General features: G+C 38.8%; 1 protein-coding gene across 5 annotated transcripts in view; it reads right to left on the bottom strand.

The window, feature by feature from the left end:
- LOC134648993 (paxillin-like) overlaps positions 1–21,273 on the bottom strand; it is a 91,412-nt gene that overhangs the window by 20,444 nt on the left and 49,695 nt on the right. For 3 of the 5 annotated variants that reach the window (XM_063503677.1, XM_063503676.1, XM_063503678.1), the window contains exon 2: positions 1,818–2,062. In XM_063503677.1, coding sequence (XP_063359747.1) covers positions 1,818–2,062 — 245 coding nt within the window. Of the gene's footprint in view, positions 1–1,817; positions 2,063–6,519; positions 6,749–10,987; positions 11,208–21,273 lie in introns of those variants that run through there. The other 2 variants (XM_063503674.1, XM_063503675.1) reach the window with 2 other exon arrangements.

The following is a 21,273-nucleotide window of genomic DNA, read 5'->3' as shown; positions in this document are numbered from 1 at the left end:
GAAATAATAGAATGTCACTTTGTATGAATGACTTTATCGATAAATACAAGTTGAAGGAGCCAGGTGAACAAATCAAATGACAGTTTGGAAATTCCGTCTCGGGTCATCGGCATCAGTCAGCATCATTTTTCAACTATAGGTATGTATATCCTAACCTAATTTCCATCACTCCCATCCTCTTGTTACGCACAACAGACCGTTCCACATTTTCCTTGATACGTCGTCTTGGTTTAGGTGTCGTCAGCAATGAACATCTGTAGTTCGATGACGAATATTTATGACTTTATGAGACAAACCAGTCAGAGCATGGGTATTGTTACCAATTTGAATGCATGTCACGTACGTGTACATGCGATTTCAATGAAGCGTAAACAGTCGAACAATTGGCAGACTTGCAAAAATTACCAAAACGGATGGAATGGCGTCTGGGTGTTAGTTCTCTAAACGTTTCGTTTTATAGATTTTGTAAAGTTTGATTCAATAATTCATATTGTTCATCCAATAACTTGCTTGCAGAATCAATCTTTCAATGTCAAGCCTGCAACTATGCTTTGTTTGACTACCAGGTAAATAAGTTTAGGCGGAGTTTTAAGGAGACACATTGGGTTGAAGAATAAGGAGACTCATAGGGATTGCAGAACCGGTACTGTTTAAAAGAACCGGGATTTTCGGTACCGGGCTAAAAAGGGAACCGGGATTTCCCGGTATTTTCGGTACTTTCGGGACTGCCTTCAAAAATCAGTTTTCACATCAATTTTCAGTAAAAAAAAAGCGTAAAACGACCACGAATCTTTCATAAAACAATAAAAAAGTAGCACAGTGAAGGTACACACTTCTTTTATACCATAATATATGTGTCTTTAAGTCACACAATCATTAATATAATTTGTTTTTTTTTCCTAAACTACATGATATTTTTACTATCTTTTTAGATTGGCAAAAACTGAATTATGGCTCAGTAATATCATAATTTTTTTTAAATATGTAAGACGTTTTGTGAAAAAGGATAAAAAAATTGATAATTTTCGCATGCGTTCAAAATGGGCTGTGGACCTTCGAATATATAATAACAGAACTATCAATACGACAAATCAAGAAATTATTCAGCCAGAATTATTAATTCATTTAAAATATCATTATCATATGTGAGTTTCTTATACCGTGTTTGAATTTGAATTAAAAGTAGTATTTTATTAATTACAAAATTGTCTCTATTTTTGCTTCTAGTTAGTATACAAATATGAAATAACTAATTGTTCGTATAAAATGATTTATCGTACAAACATTTATGCCCTTAACTTAAAGTATCAAATTACGACATTTTATATTGTCGGCATTGTCAAACCCATTGACTTTTTTTTAAATTTATTTTAATGTAGTGGTCAGCCGTAAAAGTATTACCATCAGCCTTAGATTGATAAAATATGTTTATTTTCTATATAAAACATGATATTTCATGCTAAGTAACAGAAAGCAGTCAAATATTGTACCGGAAATTTTAGTCCCGAAAATCCCGGGAGTACCGGGATTTTAATTTTGAAATCCCGGTTCTTTGCTTGGCTCTAAATCCCGGGAATTCCCGGTACTTTCGGTACCAGTATTTCCCGGGAGCAAACCCTAGAGACTCAACCAAAACTTGTATTATTCAAGCCATTGATGATTGAGCCGTCTCTCAATGAAGAAGGTGAGCGCAAGCTGCCTTTAGGTAAGCTTCGGCCTCCCGGAAAACTTATCCGGCTTCCAGAGGTAGCGACAGCGAGGTAGCTGTGCGGTTACAAAAGAGTCTAGAAATGCGCCAAAAGTCAAAAATGGCTTACCGAACTAGACTTATTATAATCCGTATTCCTCGAGCCATTCAGTATGGAGCCGTATCCCGTAGACGTAGGTGAGCTCAAGCTGCCTCCGGGCGAGCTTCGGCCCCCAGGAGAACTAGTCCGGCCTCCAGGGGAAGCTGTGCGGGCGCCGGGCGAGGCGGTGCGGCCGCCGGGGGAGCCGGAGCGGCCCGGGCTGCCCACGCGGGCGCCGGGGTTGATCGAGTTCTGAAGGTCGGCGAGAAGAGCATCTGTGGACAAGGAAATAGATTGGTCAGTTTGATTTTATAATTCAGTTTGGTTCATGCTTCCAAACGGTTTTCCAGAAAAGAACAATAAGTGAAGAAGTGAACGAGTCGCGTCGGCGATCCGACGTAACGTCTCTGTACAACGTTATTGTACGAGATTACAGTTTCTATTTAAATTGATGATGTTATTATTAGGCCAGCGTGCAAGGTAGACTGTTACAAATACAATGTTTATTTTGTACCTACTATTTCTGCAGCAGACTAAACTAACTTTTTGAGTTGTTTACATGCTACTGGAATTATATGCTAACTGAATAGGTACTTGAATAGTTACATACATGTTTTTGTTCGTGGGTATATTAGAGCAGAGAGTAGCACTATCCTATTCTTAAAGTGAAAATATATTCTAATAGATTTTTGTACATTAAAATGCATTAGAGTAAATTTAAAATGGGTCGATTACTATACAACTTACTAATTCAACATGAGTAAAATACTTAATGTATTTATGTATCATTTTATGAGACCACATTTTTGTCTCTCGTTATCCGCATTTATAAAGGCTATTAAATGTTCTGGCAATAATTTACCAAATATGGTATTTTAACTATTTACCGCGTGTCAAGAGGATAACCATTAACCTAATTAAATCGGATATTTAGTGACTCAAGCATAGCAAAACGAAAGGGACTGACACTTGCGTATACGCACAACAAATCCATCATTCTATCACCTCTGTCAACAATAAAGTCGCGACAGTACTTTCTCTTTTGTATCTTAACACCAGCAACATAAAGTTTAAGTTTGACTGAACTAGTTTAATCAACAAGTAAGATATGTACTTAAGTTAATTGGAGTTATTTGCTGGCTTATATAAATAGTCTGATGGCTGGATGATGTCATGTAAGAAAACGAGGCTATTTTATTGATAACTATGAGTATTTTTTGTCATTAGCCGGCTTAATGACTGAAAATTAATTGTCTGCATCGAATATTAACGTAGGTAGGTTGTTAAAAGCATACATACCGATTATTAACTTTAGTTTTGTTTAAAAAATAACAAAACCACAAAACTTTATTCTGTGGAAAGACTACAAAGCATTTTTACGAATATGTCTATGCTATCTACCGCTTCAAAAACAGGACATCTGAGAGAGTAAAGAAGAGACGTAGAATCTTCCACAAGAAAATAAAGTCAAGAATAATTTGCCTTGAAATGTATTTAATCATAAACTTACTTAGCCAAGATTTGTATCGGTTTCTGTTCTTCTCGGCCTTAGCAACAATGTTGTGTACAAAACAATAGGCATATTGTTTGAATTTGAACTCATAAGAGGCAGGAAACGTTTGGGTAATATCATCCATTTTTTCTGAACAGCGACTCTTAGAAACTAATGAGACGAGGCTATTAAAATTGATGGTAGAATTGGAAAACACAATGTCTGTTACACTCATTTCGGAGTGTAAAATGGTTAAAAGAAAGAAGCCGTTACTGTAATGTAATACCTATGCACGCTGTAGCAGGTTTTACTTATGCTACGAGGGGCGTTCAAAATATTCTCGGTATTGATATCTTACAACCTCTTCTAAAATTTCTTTCGTTACTGGCCGCTAAGGTTTATTCATTGACATTAAAAAAAAGTATAATTCGAACCGAGATGTTCTTTTGTTTTTCTGCAATTGCTGAACAAACATGAACATCATGTGGGAATTGACAATGTTAACTAAATTAGAACATCGATGCGTGATAAAATTCTTGACAAGACAGGGTAAAAATCAAAAAACCATAAAAGAGGAAATGGATTGTGTTTACCGTGAGTCTGCTCCTTCTTTATCTACCATTCAAAAGTGGTCAAGCGAGTTTAAACGTGGAAGGGAGAGTGTTGAAGACGACCCTAGACCTGGCCGGCCTGTAGTAGCTACTTCACAAGAAAATATTGATAAAGTGGAAAAACTTATATTGGAAGATGGTCGAGTGAAGGTAAAATTTATAGCACAAGTAACCAATCTCTCTATTGGTACCGTACATGATATTATCCATGACCATCTTAATATGTCAAAAGTAAGTGCAAGATGGGTTCCGCGAATGCTGACTCGGCTTCAAAAAGACATGCGTGTAGCTTGTTGTTCCGATTTTATTGACCTGTGCGGTGAAAATCCTGATGAGGTGCTGCAAAGAATAGTTACTGGAGATAAAACCTGGGTTCATCATTATGACCCAGAGAGTAAACAAGAGTCCATGCAGTGGCACATTAAGGGTTCAGCTCATCCCAAGAAGTTCAAGGTCATCCCTTCAGCTGGCAAGGTATGGCCACGATATTTTGGGATTGTGAAGGAGTATTACTGATCGATTATAAAGAAAAAGGTGTAAATATCACAGGACAGTACTACGCTAACATTCTACGTCAATTAAAGGATGCAATCAAAGAAAAGAGGCGAGGAAAGTTAACCAAAGGTGTTATGCTTCTGCATGACAACGCCCCCGTCCATACTGCTCATATTGCCAAGGCAGCTATTGTTGAATGTGGGTTTGAAACTGTTACTCACCCACCGTGTAGTCCGGACTTAGCCCCCAGCGACTTCTTTTTGTTCCCCAATCTTAAAAAGGATCTGCGTGGAAATAAATTTTCCGATGATGAAGCATTGAAGGCGGCAGTGGAGGAGCATTTTTACACCAAAGATAAAAAATATTTTTATGCAGGATTAAAAAAAATAATTGATCGATCTTTTAAGTGTATGAACATAGGGGGGGAGTATATTGAAAAATAAAAATATCAAACTTTTCGTACTTGTTTGTTTTCATTCTCATACCGAGAATATTTTGAACACCCCTCGTAGATGTCATTATTGTATCCAGTAGGTAACGGCTGGAGATAAGTTTCTTAGAAAATCTGTTGGTAACTAAGGTCAGATTACATACACAGTATTTTGAGGTTTTAGATGTCTATTAGATATTAATATTAAAGTATGTATTTTCGTTGTGACATTTTAAAATGTCATCTTCACTTTATCTGAGATCCTGTGAAATAGTTTTAACAATATAATATTTAAAACTTTCGCTTTTTGAACACATATTAACTCACATTTATAGACGGGTCTAACGCGAATTTTATTCACATACCTTTATTTACCGACGTTTCGACACAGGTTTCACTGGTCACTGGTTAGCCGCGACCATGACCAGTGAAACCTGTGTCGAAACGTCGGTAAATAAAGGTATGTGAATAAAATTCGCGTTAGACCCGTCTATAAATGTGAGTTAATATAAGTTTTAACAATAATATCGAACTGAATTATTGAATTTAAATGGATCTCAGTAATACTAGGCAAAGTGTAGATTGTAATACCTAAGTATATATATTATGTATGCAGTAAGTAATCAAAGTCGTTCAAAGGTACAACAACGTTATCAGAAATATTGAAGTTGCCTTTATGTATAAAGGTCTTTATCCAAGTCAAGGAGGTTAAGTTTATCGACGGCCGTAAATAATGCTTTTTAACTGCTGTGACTAGTTTCTATGTTGTAAATAGGTACTCAAACTCTACCTACAGAATGTCTACAGATAGAAAACCCCTGCGTAAACTACAGGATCCATTTAGAACATGGTTCATTTTCAGTAAAATTACGTAATTTTCTTGAATAAGGAGTGAGAGAAAATAACACATATAGATCTAATACGGAAGTAACTTTGTCTGTCTTCTCTGTCTATTGGCTTTGACAGTTATTGCTAATCTATTAAATGTGACATGTAGAATGTTTGTAGTAAGCTCTACAAATGGACATACTCGTAGGCTAGTTTTTGCAATCCACATCATTTAAAGGATGAAGAGGAACTTAAGTATATAGATACAGACAGAATCCATCGAGCATTGCTAGTTCATAAACTATAGTGTTATATTATAGCAAGAAAAAAATAGTGTTATACATATTATATGTATGTAAGTGAACAAGTAACTGAAGTGTTTTTTTTCATTGATAAGTTACTTTTTTGCGTGTTTTTAATAAAAACAGTCATATCGTAGCTTCTTATGCGGCCCAAAATATTGAATTTCACATTCGCACAAATCATAACACATTTAAATCCTCGGCTGTCCTCGAAAACAAGTTCTTTTCGGTGAGTTCAACGCCTTCGGAATGGCTCCAAACGAATAACTTATCAGCCGCTATTTAAATATCGAATCAAGAGTGCGCACATTGTACCTTATCGGGATTAATAGTGCTTCAGATAAGACCATGTACTTTACAAAGACTTCTTCTTATAAAATAACCCATTAAAAATTACTCTAAGACGATTGGCTTCATAGACTTCAATTGTTTTTCATTTCAATTACACAGTATCTTCGCTTTGTCATATCAAACAAACGACTAGCGCCTTTCAACGAAACCTTGTCTTTAATTGGGTCACGCACGGCAGGAATAAATTACGACAATGGAACTTTAAATAGAAATAATACCATACCTAGACCATCGCAAGCTTCAAAAACTTCAGCATAATCCGATTGTGGCACTAAATTCTTATGCGTTTTCAATATTTTCCCGTATAAATCATCGTTCACCGTGTAGTGAGTGTTGGACATTTTCGCACAAGTCGCGCAACTCAAAGGATTCACAGGACACTGGCTTAAAAAAGGCAAATCGCATCGGAAGGGCAGGGGTTCTAAATTTAAATATCTCCTCGATGTGGTGCGCGGGCGACCGTGTTATGGACTGGACTGGATAATGCAGTACTGATTCACCGTAGCAAAAATCGCTCGGCTAACACATTGTTCACATAAACATTGGTAGTGTTCGAGCGACTCATCCGGTGAACTGTGTAAGCGTTAAATGGTCACTAGGCCTGTTACGGTGTGATCTCTGTTAGGCATAAAAGTTACCGGTTTGTTATATTGATATGTACATAATGGTTTACGTATTATTGATGTCAAGGTTTTCTTTGAGGATATGTTCTTTCCTTATACTCAGAATCGCAACTTTTAGAGAACCAAACTTATGTCATTACCACAAGGTAACAGGAAATGCGTTAAGTACTTAGATTCTGAATGAAACTTTTGAGTCAATTAGGTGAAGACACAATGAAAAGAGAGTGTTATCCCGTCACCAGAGATTTTGGCAAAACATCAACATTGTTTTTTATTGGTTCTACCTAAGTGTCCCATTACTGGGTAAGGACTTCCCTCTTTTTCTTCATTTGGTCCTGTCGCTTGTCATTACCCGCCATTCAGTGTAGAATGCGATCAAGTCAGCCCTTCATCCCCGTCTTTACCCCGTCGGCCTTCTGTGGTGTCCCGTGAGTCCCATTCAGTAGCCATTTTGGCCCACCTTTTAGGGTGCATGCGGCAGAGATGCTCAGCCCAGTCCCACGCTTTTGGTCAACATAAAAAATATTAAGTATCAAAAAGTTTTACAACTTTTTACAAGTTTTCATGTTTATAAGTTTATAATTGTTTTAAAAAATATAAAGATAAATTTTGCTAACCGCAGAAACTGGCAGAATGTCTTTAATCTAGTAGTAAATAAAGCGCAGTCTATGTTGCAAATCGCTTTCCGCTGAGAGGTTACATTGATCAATGAACGTTGACGCCAGCAATTAAGACGTCGTCACCGTGTTACCATTGCTTGCGTAAGCGCAGGTGAGTCGGGGATTCAAATAACCAAGCATCTCATGAACCGAAGATCTGTAGCAGCTATGTTTGGCCTGAGATCTACTTATGATGGATCGGCAGAGACTAATAGACGCTCGTGGTGGTAAAGCGATTGGAATGGTAAAGAGGTGACGCGTCGCTTGAGGAATGCGCGTGCGTCTCACCGAGAAAGAGATGGCTCATAGCGATGAAATTTGCATTAGGATTCACTTACATACATAATGGCCGTAGCATCCCTTAAGTACGATGTAAACTGCGAACGTCAAGCCATCTGCCATTTGCCATTTGCCATTGTATAATTTTGGCATTTTCGCCCAATATGATTAGCACAACGAAGCATTTGTCTATGTTAACATGGAATAAAAAGATGTATGACATAATTATACATATTAAGATATTCCAAAGCTTGATTTACCAATTCAATAGGAGCTACATATGTTTATATACTGCATTTTTCCAAAATATTAAAACAAAACGTAAATACACGCGGATAAGACATTAAATTAACATACTCATGACAAAGTTTTCCTCTTAAACTGAGATAGGAGGAAAACGCAGGGATCGTCAAACAAGAATATGCGCCTGGACATAACTTCCGAGCAAAGTTTTATGAAAATCGTGCTACGCGCAAACTATAACTTAGGCGTTGTGTTATTTTGGTAGCCAACACAGGAAATTGGTTGAAAAAATATCTAATTAACCAGTAACTTACAGATTTTCTAGTTTCAAATTTGTAACTTTTCAACCTAGATTATTTCTATAAGTAGTTGAAAATAATCTAGGTTAGAAAGGTCTATTTCCATTATAGGCCTTGTTGGGTTTATTTTCTTTTAGTGGAAAGCTAGATGAAAATTTTGTGCGAAAGTTATCATGAACCGCTAGAGAAAAGATCATAAACAAAATGATTAGGTCATAAATTACTTAATTTTGCAATGACAGCACGTAACACATACTTAATACGTACGACAGACGGCTCGAAGCCGCAAGGTTATCGGCGCGCTGACACCGGTAAATGATAGGATGCTGTTTTTATACAAAACTACTCGATCGCGAATTCTTCTTTGATTTTATTAACTAGATTAAGCTTAAGTAATTACTTTAATGTAAGCACTGCTTATTCCGTAACGGTTTAAGAAGGCCTGTGCTCTTGTCCCAAAAGGAAATGTTGGGGTAAGGTATGGTATAGACTCGGGTTTCCGCAGATGACCAACAAAATCGCGCAGCGCAGGTCCTCACTGATGTCTCCAAAGGTTACACGACGTGACCTGCGGTGAGTGGAGAATTTGTATGTGTTGAGGGGAGGGGAACCAGGGGGAGCTTTTAAAGGCCGTTGGTTTGGATTTAGTATGGATCCGGGAAGCTTTAAAATGAGGAGGAGAAGCGATAGCTTGATTTATGTTGACGGTGACTTGTGGGACTAAAGCGCGGCAACTACTTACTTACGATAGTATGTATCTGTCACTGTCAAGCTTTCGTGGAAACCACTTTAAAGCCTAATATATAGGCGTTATACTTACAGATGGGAACTTCAGCAGCTGAACCTCTTTTCAAAAGGCACCAAAATTTCTTATCTTTTATAAAACAACGATATTTTACGTCTATGGAATATTGAAGTTCATAAAGATTTCCATTTTCGCAAAATTTTGAAAATTGGCATTGAAGTTGCCTAACAAACCTCAAGGGCCTCGCCGACGGATATGAATAATGTCTCAAGGAATACTAATTGGCAGCCCATAGCTCCTAAGAATAGCAGAAACCATCACAAATCTCTCGTCCGTTGCCTAGTTGGCCACTGCAGGTAGGCAAAACAAACTTTAACGAAGTAGCAATCAATATGCTACCGGTAAATAAAATCAAACAAAAAGCTCTGCATTCGGTTTGATTGCGTAAGGTTTGTTTATTGGCCGAGCGATCCACTAACCGATATACGAGGGGCGTTCAAAATATTCTCGGTATTGATATCTTACGACCTCTTCTAAAATTTCTTTCGTTACTGGCCGCTAAGGTTTATTCATTGACATTAAAAAAAAGTATAATTCGAACCGAGATAGTCTTTTGTTTTTCTGCAATTGCTGAACAAACATGAACATCCTGTGCGAATTGACAATGTTAACTAAATTAGAACATCGATGCGTGATAAAATTCTTGACAAAACAGGGTAAAAATCAAAAAACCATAAAAGAGGAAATGGATTGTGTTTACCGTGAGTCTGCTCCTTCTTTATCTACCATTCAAAAGTGGTCAAGCGAGTTTAAACGCGGAAGGGAGAGTATTGAAGATGACCCTAGACCTGGCCGGCCTGTAGTAGCTACTTCACAAGAAAATATTGATAAAGTGGAAAAACTTATATTGCAAGATGGTCGAGTGAAGGTAAAATCTATAGCACAAGTAACCAATCTCTCTATTGGTACCGTATATGATATTATACATGACCATCTTAATATGTCAAAAGTAAGTGCAAGATGGGTTCCGCGAATGCTGACTCGGCTTCAAAAAGACATGCGTGTAGCTTGTTGTTCCGATTTTATTGACCTGTGCGGTGAAAATCCTGATGAGGTGCTGCAAAGAATAGTTACTGGAGATAAAACCTGGGTTCATCATTATGACCCAGAGAGTAAACAAGAGTCCATGCAGTGGCACATTAAGGGTTCAGCTCATCCCAAGAAGTTGAAGGTCATCCCTTCAGCTGGCAAGGTCATGGCCACGATATTTTGGGATTGTGAAGGAGTATTACTAATCGATTATAAAGAAAAAGGTGTAAATATCACAGGACAGTACTACGCTAACATTCTACGTCAATTAAAGGATGTAATTAAAGAAAAGAGGCGAGGAAAGTTAACCAAAGGTATTCTGCTTCTGCATGACAACGCCCCCGTCCATACTGCTCATATTGCCAAGGCAGCTATTGTTGAACGTGGGTTTAAAACTGTTACTCACCCACCGTATAGTCCGGACTTAGCCCCCAGCGACTTCTTTTTGCTCCCCAATCTTAAAAAGGATCTGCGTGGAAATAAATTTTCTGACGATGAAGCATTGAAGGCGGCAGTGGAGGAGCATTTTTACACGAAAGATAAAAAATATTTTTACGAGGGATTAAAAAAAATAATTGATCGATCTTTTAAGTGTATGAACATAGGGGGGGAGTATATTGAAAAATAAAAATATCAAACTTTTCGTACTTGTTTGTTTTCATTCTCATACCGAGAATATTTTGAATACCCCTCGTAGCACGAGGCCGCACAAGAAGCACCCTGACTCATGGCTCCAGTTTCTGGATGCACTTACCGAGATACGCGCTGAAGTCGGTAAAGTATTTCCTCCAATCCTGGCTCTTCAGCTCGGGCGGACTCGACGGCGCTCGGTCGATGGTGTACTTCCGCTCGAGCACGGGGGAGAACGAGACAGACTTAGGGGATGCGGAACGCGTGCGCACGGACGCCATCCCTCTGGCGGGTATAAAAGGCGGAGCGGGGCGGAGGCGCGGGCAGTCGTGGCTGGACCACGGCTAGGGGAAGACTGGGTTATTTTCGCGCGTGATAGACAGGGTTATCGGCGCGCGCGCACGGTGATAGCGGTCGCACTGGGAGCTGGCGGCGTTACGCGACGCGCTATTCCCGTCAGGGGGTCACTTCCGTTTCTATTTCGCAATAGGTTTTGGACCAACTTCATTAACCTGTTGACTTACTTTACGTCTTGGAAAACAGTTGAGAAAAACGTCTATTAATGTTGGCGCGCGAAGGGCCGGTTACGTAAGGCGCGTGGGCGGGCGGCGCCCTCCGCTTGTTGACAAGGCAACATCTGTATCTACTACCAACTAATCGTTCCTAAAATCTATTATCGTAGAGATCGTGGTGTCACGCCGTTATCATTGTTCTTATAAGTTATTAATCAAAATATGAACATATACGCCGCGTTACCAAAATAAATGGGCACGTAATCGCACGAATGTCGCATCGCTGATGTCAAGCGCGTTAACAACATTAATTATGTAAACAACACGGTTTCATTAAACATACATAATTATTATGGCTCTACAAAAGATAATAGCACGAAATTAAGCACACGAGTTATCTTCAGTCCTTTTTAGAATAGAACAGAAATAATAGAATAGAATCGGTTTACTTAAATATACAATTATACATATGATTTTCCGGTTGAAATTTTTCACTAGGACAATCCATACTAATATTATAAATGCGAAAGTGTGTCTGTCTGTCTGTTACCTCTTCACGCTTAAACCACTGAACCGATTTATTTGAAATTTGTTATGGAGACAGTTGGAGTCCCGGGGAAGGACATAGGGTAGTTTTTATCACAGAAGTCATCCTTTAAGGGGGTGAAAAGGGGGGTGGAAATTTGTACGGGGAATCGATAAAAAACAGATTGGATCAAAAATAAGCTACCCAAATTACTTACTCCACGCGGACGAAGTCGCGGGCAAAAGCTAGTATACTTATAAATATAATCCTATGTTTAAAATAATTTATGTGTCGGTAAATTATCGTAAATACACATCGTTTCAATGTTTTAAGCGCTTCGTAATGCAAGATATTTATAAATAAATAAGCAGAGGGGTCAAGTAAGTCGGATTGCTCTACAATACCGTTTTAGGAAAAGAGCTAGATTCTAATCGTAATAATTGCCGGTTTTCTTAAAGCAATCCGTTCAATTCCTCATTTATCGTGTTTGTCAGCGGCGGTGGGCGTGGTGTGGGTGGCATCGTGTGCTCGAAGGTCTGGTATCCACGCGGATAGGCAAAAACGCGCGTAAACATATCGTTATTTATGTACCGGTAAATGGTCCGTGTGAAAACGGAGCCAGTGTGTTTGTCAAACCGCAAGCTGGGTGTAATGTTACCAGGTGGACCAATTCACAGAGCGGTTGCTATTGCATAGTCCGAAAGCACACTAAGGCCAATGTGGTGAAGACCGGAATAAATATTTTTTTGTGGGATAGACCCCGTCATAGGCATAGTTGTGCCCTTCTCGAGAATGGAACGTTCTCGCCTAGAACATTCCCCATACAAAACTATACTCATAGGGCAAGAGCTCTCGTAATTGTATACGTACTTCGCTCAGATACAATCAGTAAGAGTTATACGCCACGATAGAGCTTGTAAACGATCTTACCTGATAGACGGTATTGCCCGCATTGACCTTATGCTACCATGCTGCCAAGCGAGCGTTGGTATGATGGACGGTTGTCTATGTCTATGTGATGACAGGATAATGTGTCCGTCTCTTTCCATTCCGCGGTTTCATTGCACACGGGGACAACAACTAATGCGTTTTTGATATAATTTTGATAACTCAACTATATTTGACAATAAAGCTTTTATTTTTTTCAAAGTTGTTGCCTTAAATCCAATCGAGACGAACTTTTGTCATGATTAAACTAATTGTGACGTTATCTATGAAAAGGGACCTTATTGTCGATGGCGCTTACAGCATTATTAATGAGGCTCCGATATAAATACAATGCCGCGCGACACTGTGCGGCGTAAGCGCCATCGACAATAAGGTCCCTTTTCATAGATAATGCCCCAATTGTAGTTTAAGGGACAGATGGTCTTTTTTTACCGACTCACAAGAGACACCCACCTGGGCAGTTACACTGTATTTATTATTTAATTTAATTTGATTGATTGCAATATGAACTAGCATTATTTTTTGCGAACAAGGTCTTACTGCATATAAAATTATAAATGTTATTTTACACACTTTTGACATGACTCTTTACTATTCTCTCCTTTCTTTTTTTCCCTCTTTTTTTCTCTCAAGTGTATTTAAGGTATACCCAAAAAGTCCCAAAACGTTTTTATATGATTGTTAAAGAATATACTTACGTCTGCAAAGTTTCCATTACATTAGTGTACGTAGGATGAGGATGGCTAATGCTGCGTTCATAATCAATTTTAAGGCACTAACCAACTTGAGGCCAGGCGAGTTCAAGGCTCTCTTCAGTCAAGGCTTCACATCGTTAGATACGATACAGAACATAGTAATCCGGGAACTGAAATCTTTTATATAGAAGCAAATTTGGAAACACGCTCGTATGATGCGAAGATCGTTTATTCTTCAATTTAGGGTACCTACCTAATACAAACGTTTGAATTAAAATAAAAACTACATACCACTTTTTAACGTCTGACCCAAGACTTTTTTTCAAATTATGCATTTGTGACATACTCGTACCTACAATAGGTAAGTACTATAGAATTAGATGCATTAGATGATTAGATTATTATGAATGAGATACAGATATATTATTGCAATTGAATTGCACCATACGTATTATACCCTATGTTCTGAAAATTACACCAGAATCCATCGATTTAGAAAAAAAAACATCCCAACCGCGGCGAGACTGCGATATACCTACACGAGCAAGCTCATTCAGACAGAACCTAAATCTAGTCTCTCACAATACCTATTTAGTAGATACTACTCAGAAAAGGGTGCGTCAACATGGTTTCTACAATATTGCTCAAACCTAAAAGGCATGAAGTGGATAAGAAATACTGTATCATTACCGTCTTTTTGTTTTAAGCTGAAATGGTATAATTGTTTTATCAGATTGGATTAGTTTAATCGCCGGAAGAGGAGACGACAAGGCAACGCGTGTCGCGCGGCTCACTGGTCCGCGAAATATGCAATTAGAAAATACTTGCAGTCAGTAGACATATATGCTTGCTGAATAACAATAAAAACTATTGTATTTACGAATGAAACAAAAAAGACGAATGCAACAGACTGAACCTGAACTGAACTGAAGAACTGTGGAAATAATAATTGTTAACAAAGTTTTTAGGTTAGCTCAAAAAGTCAGGCCCGAGAATGGTGAAGACATGCAGCTAGCTGTTGAGAAAACCTAGGACGGGGTCACGATCCTAAGCACTTCGGAGTCGACGGGGGATGAGAATGTAAATCTTTAGGTTGATTTATTTTGTAACTTATCAATTAAAGGCTCCTAAGAAACTTTTTAAAAGTAAAAGCAAATTCAATAATAGTAGCACTGAATAGTTCGATTATTATATATATATATTTCGAGATGTTTTATCAATCTTTAACGATTTAAAATTAGTAGGAAAATTACAGCATGGATGACAAAGTGCACGCAAGCTATTTTGAGTACATCATATTTTGTTTCGTTGGCCTACTTTTTTCATAAAACAATTTTCAGTCTGAACAATAAACAAATGTTGCTTCAGATCACTCCGATTTTTACGACATAATAATAGTTTAAGAAGCAGTTTTATGTGTGGTGTGAAACATAATAAAAGTGTCACGCTTTTACACAATCCTATAACGAACATTGGAAGGGTATTAGAGTTAGATAAAGATAAGTTCTGCAACGATTTTGATGGCACACGCAGTGCAAAGTGTTATTTATACGTCATAATTTCATAGAAGTTTGACGTTTAAAATACGTAACACTTAATTGCACTGCGTGTGCTATCAAAATCGTTGCAGACTTATCTTGGTCTAACTCTAGACTATTTTAAAAGTGTCACATAACTTAACTTTGATCTCTTTTTTTCAATTTAGAATAGTAAAGTAGAAGTAGCTATTATATGGTTGCCACAGACGTTATAGCTAGACTCTGTCAGCGAAAAAAAAGTAACAGGATAAAGTAAGTCCGCCTAAAGCCGGGTCCAGATTAGTGACAATTCGCCGAACCGAACACTGTGATGTCGCCGCGGACTTGTTACGTATAGTGTGGACGGGTGGAAGTTTGCATCGGATCGGACGCTGGTGGTAGCTCCGTGACCGTGACAAAGCCCGATGTTTGTAACGATAGTGTGGACGGCATTTGTTACGCGTACAAATGTTACGATGGTCCTCTACAACCGATGGATGCCATTTTGAAACTTCAACCAACGCAGTCATGTCGTCTCCAGAAGAATTAGCCGAAATGTATTTAAATATTGCTCTTGCAAGTGCATCATTTGTTTTACTTTGTGCTTTAAAAAAAAAATAAGTAGTACAGTAGTTCCTTATTGCGATAAAGTTCTATAAATTTCAAAACATTTTCCTGATTCCACTGCATATTTTATGAATCGAATCGTTTCAATGCCGCGTATTAATACTTAAATTAAATACTTATCAACACAAATTGCCACCCATCTACCTTCAATATATTGTTGTAATGATTTCTCGGATACGTGCGAGGGGCGGGGGAGCGGGTGTTGTCTTGTCAAGACGTGCATTCGCCCGATCCATCAATCCCATGTAGGTACTAGCGTGATGACACGCGTGCTTGTACGCGTGACAAAAATCGCAGTGTGGACCTCTCCCGCACACCGTGACAGTACCGAACATCCTTTGAAAAAGACCGACTTTGGATGGATCGGCCCGTGCCGCGTGTCATTTGACCGTAACAAAACCAAAACATCGTCCACATTTATCATAACCACATTGTGGCAGTACGTACTAGATATGAGCGCCGCGCCGGCGCGCCGCCGCCGCCGACAAAATTTTCGCGCCGCCGCCGCCGACGCTGCGCTATCGGCGTGGCATCGGCGTGACCTTGGTAGTTACTACTGCTTTCAGAATCAGATAATATATTTTTAATCCAGTTTAGATCATTAACGGCGCCACTTCGAATAGTTTATAGGCATTCAAAGGGTATTTTAGGCCCATATAATTCAAAAATATCGAAGGCAAATGCAAACTTATCTGTCTAGTAACCGCGCTACTAGTCTTGGGGAAACGAAATTATTTAATATCAATTTTAACATCAATATGCTTGTAACCCCCAATTTAGACTCTCGCGCGAGCCACGAGACGAGCCGCGAGCCGCGCCACGAGACGCGAGTCCACCGCTTACACTCGCGTTCGGCTTGTCATTCGGTTATAAACCTTATGCCGTGCCGTTAGTGTTTAAATTATATTAGCTCGACGAGCTTGCGAGCCACGAGACGAGCCGCGAGCTCACCGCTTACACTCGCGTCTCGTGGCGCGGCTCGCGGCTCGTCTCGTGGCTCGCGCGAGAGTCTAATCCGCCTAGAATAAACATACTGATTTCCTTCCATTTTTATTGTGGAACGTTCCACATTACAATTTATAGATTGTATATATACACTAGACATGTCAATCACAATGAAAAAAATTACTGTGATCAACTCTAGCTAACGTGAGACTCGAACCCACATCTTTGGATTACCGATCCAATGCATAACTAATTTTGCCAGCTAACCATCCGTCATTTACCGCGAATTTAACCATTGCATGGTTAAACGTTTTTAAAAGGTATAAAATGGGGTTAATTTTGAGATATTAAGCGTTTCCACGTCCAAATGTCCGGCCGTTGGCTTCGCATGGAAGGGCGTCGGAATCGGGTCTCAATTAACTGTTGAAATTTCAAGCTTTGCTCTCTCGCAGCTCAATCTTTGGCCTTGCACCGCTCGCATGGAATTAAGCCGCTATCTGAACCTGCAAGTTTTTGGCCCTGTTTGGAGCTCAACTTTCGGCCTGTTTTAAAACGCTTGAGCATTGGTCCTTATCCGATTTTAGCTCCATTTCAGCTCGGCCTTTGGCGTCGCACGAATGCGCCCGCAGGAAAGCTCCAGATCTTTGACACTATGGCTTCAGTCTTTATCGGCTTGCACCCTCGCTCTGCTCTCTTGCAGCTCGGCCTCGCACAGAAGCGCGCCGCAATCGGCGCTCCAGGCGTTCAGCCGTCAGCCAAGCTTACACTTGGCTTTCGATTCTTAGCTGTATGCTTACCTGCAGCTCATCCTCTGGCCTCGCATTGGGAGGCGTCGAAATCAAGTCTTCGGTGTTACATGGAGCTCGGCGTTGGGCCTCACTTTTTGACATAAATCGGTTTTGTTGGGTCGATATTGGTTAATGACGGAGCTCGTTTTTTTTTTGGACTGTTGAGAAGACGTTTCCCTGATACAGTCAATCCGCAATTTTTACCTTAGCACAAAAGATAAGGGCCTCGCTAAGATCTTCCTGCCAAAGCCTCGCCATGATTAAGACCGCCTCTGATGCCGCGCGATACCGCTTATCCACAGTTTATACGATATCAATTTTTTTCGTACCATTATTCAATAAATTATCCTTGAAAATAAAAAATGCATTTATTTAATAACTTCCTTAGAGCAAAAACATGTTTTTTCGGTAAAATTTTGGTTAAAATTCTTTTTTCATTAATCGAACGTGTTTCAAGGCCACGCCGCCGATTCGCCGCCGCCGCCGACCAATTTTGACCGGCGCGCCGCCGCCGGCTATATGCCTATCGGCGCTCATATCTAGTACGTACAATGTTTGGGTGTACGGATATTTTGTTCAGAGAATTGAACGGATAACAGATCGTAACATTTGTACGTGTAACAAATTCCGTCCACACTATCGGTACAAACTCCCGGCTCTGTCACGGCCACGGTGTTCGGTTCGGCGGTTTGTCACAAATGTGGACCCGGCTTAAGCTAACTGAGTGAACAACAAAAAGTGAGGAAGTTTTATTATAAACATCATAATTTTCATATAAATTTGACGTTTAGGGTGACACTTCAACGCTTTGTCATATGCAAATGCCTGTGCCGAATTAGCTTGAACAGACTCTGGAATATTTGACAGCAGGCATAGTTCGTGTCAGGTTCGCAGGTGCAAATCTTGTTAGAAAGCTTTGCTCTTTTTATAAACTGACATAAAATCATCCGTCTTTTTCTAGCTAGAACAATAGAGGCCGAGCAACGGCCTGACCAAGGACTGCCTGCTGGGTACTAAAAAGTTTACTGCAAGAAAGCGAGTTGCTAGTTGAACACTGCATATTCAAAACGAAGAAACCGTCTACATTTGCAATGAGTATTCTCATTCATTATTTTATTAGTCGTTAAATCTCCACTTTAGTTTAAACTTTACAGGCGACACGACTAATGTTCGTTAAACAGCGAAATACGTAGTGGTATTGTACTTTACAAGGTTTTTTTATCATCATTTCAATACATTTGGACGCCTGGGTCACGGTACTCATTAAGCGTTATGTTATTGTTTTTCAAAATAATAAATAGATTTTACTGCTCTCAGTTATCCATTAATCTGAAATATTCAAGGAATGAACGAAATACCCCGGTTAGGCTACGACAGTTTTAGATAAAACTAATATTTGATACAGATATCTAGCAGCAGAAAGGAATTGTATCAAAGCTTCCTAATGTTCTAAACATAACCTGCTCTAGAAATCTGCTTACCTAATATCTACTGCAAAGACGCAGCGTATACACATACAAACAAGTTAATTTTAAAAGGAAATCTCTAAGGTTTATTAATAATAAGTCGTTACCTTCGCTATTATCAGGAAACTGACAAGCAGAGAATGCCTGCCAATCACTGGCAACGTAAACATATTGTAATCATTCACTGGGTTGACATGCGTCAGTTCGCTGGGCTTTTAATAAAATCATATCTAGCTAGTAGCAGTCTTTTGACAGACCATAATTAATTTAAAGCAGTTACACAGCTATGTGTGGTGTCAACGTCAACCAAGTGAGGGCAAATCTATTCGAACTATGTTATGCCAAACATTGAATTTAGATGGCGGACAATTCACTTGATACAATCAAAAGATCAGAGCGATCAAAACCAAGCATCTTAACAACTACGAGTACATACTACGAGATGCATGTGTCGCTAAAATACATAGAATAAAGATAAGGGACTGTGTAAACTACTAGATCGAATGTAAAGTGCAGATGAACGATTGAATAGTGTCTGTTTAGTTGATCATGGACACAAACGGAACCAAACTCTGTTGCCCTGACCAATCGTGGTACAAGAGACATAGTATGGGTCGAAACAACAAGAGATACACTAAGTACACAAATGTGTAATAAGAAGATCAAGATAAATAAACTGGTCTATAGAAGGCTTTGATGAGACCAGAGCAACATACTGTCGGACCATCGGCTTTGTTTATGTAATTATTGTGTAGGCCTTAAACGGATTACCTCCCACACCTCCGTACAAGAAAATTGTATCGCATCGTATCTGTCTTTACTTAAGCCTGTTAGGATTTTTGTTACTCTATTTTGAACCTTATTTTCCTCAGTGACAACTTGTTGTATTTTGAAAATAGGCTATTAATGTTATTTTAACGGTTTTTATTATTTAGCAGGTGGGCGGAGTTGCCGTTCTCCGCCTCAAAATATTTTAAGCGTGTTTATAAAATTGTTCATTCGCGTATTCAGATGGTAAATCTTTGCTGGTTTGTAAATTCGCATGCAAAAAGTTCAAAATCTGCGCCATCTTAGAGTCTGTGCGGAAAGAGAAGAGTCGTGGAATGTATGGGACCCAATATAATACATTCATTCCACGACTCTTATTCTCTTTCCGAACAGACTCTATATGTTATTTTTTGTAAAAAGCTACTTTTCCACTTGAAACTTAATTTTTCTCTATGACGACAATATCGATAGTCAATACTTTAAGTTAAGATGTTGTAAGGCATAAAGATTCGACCCAGAGCATTTGTTTATTAATTAAATATTTAAATTGTTGGTATTTTGAATCAAGTCAAACGTCTGAGTAAATGTATCACATTATATGTATTTTCGATGGTACAAATTGTTTCTAAAATCAAGATACGTCCACGGCGACCTGCATCAGATAACTATGAAATATTGTAACAACAAAGAAACTAATCTACGGTGTTGAATAATGCAAAAGCGAGTGTCATGTAGATTGACAAGTTGCGTCAAATTTTCACACCGTCCAGAGAAGGCCAGGGATCAATATGGTGTGTTGAAGATGCAGGCTGCATAAATGCATAGCTATTAGATTAGATCAATCTAATTAACCTCTTCGTTGTATAGATGGAGGCAGAAGCTCAGTAATTACACGTTTATGCCATCTTATGGCGAAAAATAATAACATCACTGAATCTATTTATATGTGTATCTGTTTATATGGTCCTTGGTGTTCCGAGGCGAAGGTTTTTGTGAGGGACCTGGGAAAACGCTTGCGGGATAGGGGTTGCGATCCTAGGTCTGGTTCGTACCTGGTCCAGCGTATATCGTTGGCTATTCAGCGCGGGAACGCCGCTGGTATTTTGGGGACATTTGTGCCGGGTACTTACCGGATTAGGATATAGGTTTATGGCTTATTATTATGTATTTTGTAATGACCAATTTCCTTTATAATTTGACGATGCGTGTTGCGGATGACATATGTGACAAAATGCATTTTAATTTGATTCTTAATAAATTCTTTTTTATATATGTTGAATTTACGAAGTACACCCAGCCGCAAAATTGCATGGCCACTTTATAGATGAATTCATTTATAATGTATTCACGCAAATTTGCAGCTCGCTGTACATTCTGTTAGTTTTTAGATATGTAAGAAACAAAGACCATACACAAGATCTCTAAAAATGAATTTACAGGTTGGTTTTTATGAATGACTATTAATTAGCAAGAGAGGAATGAGAAATCTTACTATGACACCTAATTTTCATAATATTATCCAGATCGAGATGTCACAAAATCGGAAACGTGTTTTAAGGCCTAGAAAACAAAATGTTTAGAAGAAAAAAAATCAGTTTAATATGTTATTAATGTATCG

The sequence above is a fragment of the Cydia amplana genome, chromosome 6 (assembly GCF_948474715.1).
Source record: "Cydia amplana chromosome 6, ilCydAmpl1.1, whole genome shotgun sequence".
In the NCBI taxonomy this organism is placed as follows: domain Eukaryota; kingdom Metazoa; phylum Arthropoda; class Insecta; order Lepidoptera; family Tortricidae; genus Cydia; species Cydia amplana.
This window is presented reverse-complemented; position numbering and strand designations above follow the sequence as displayed.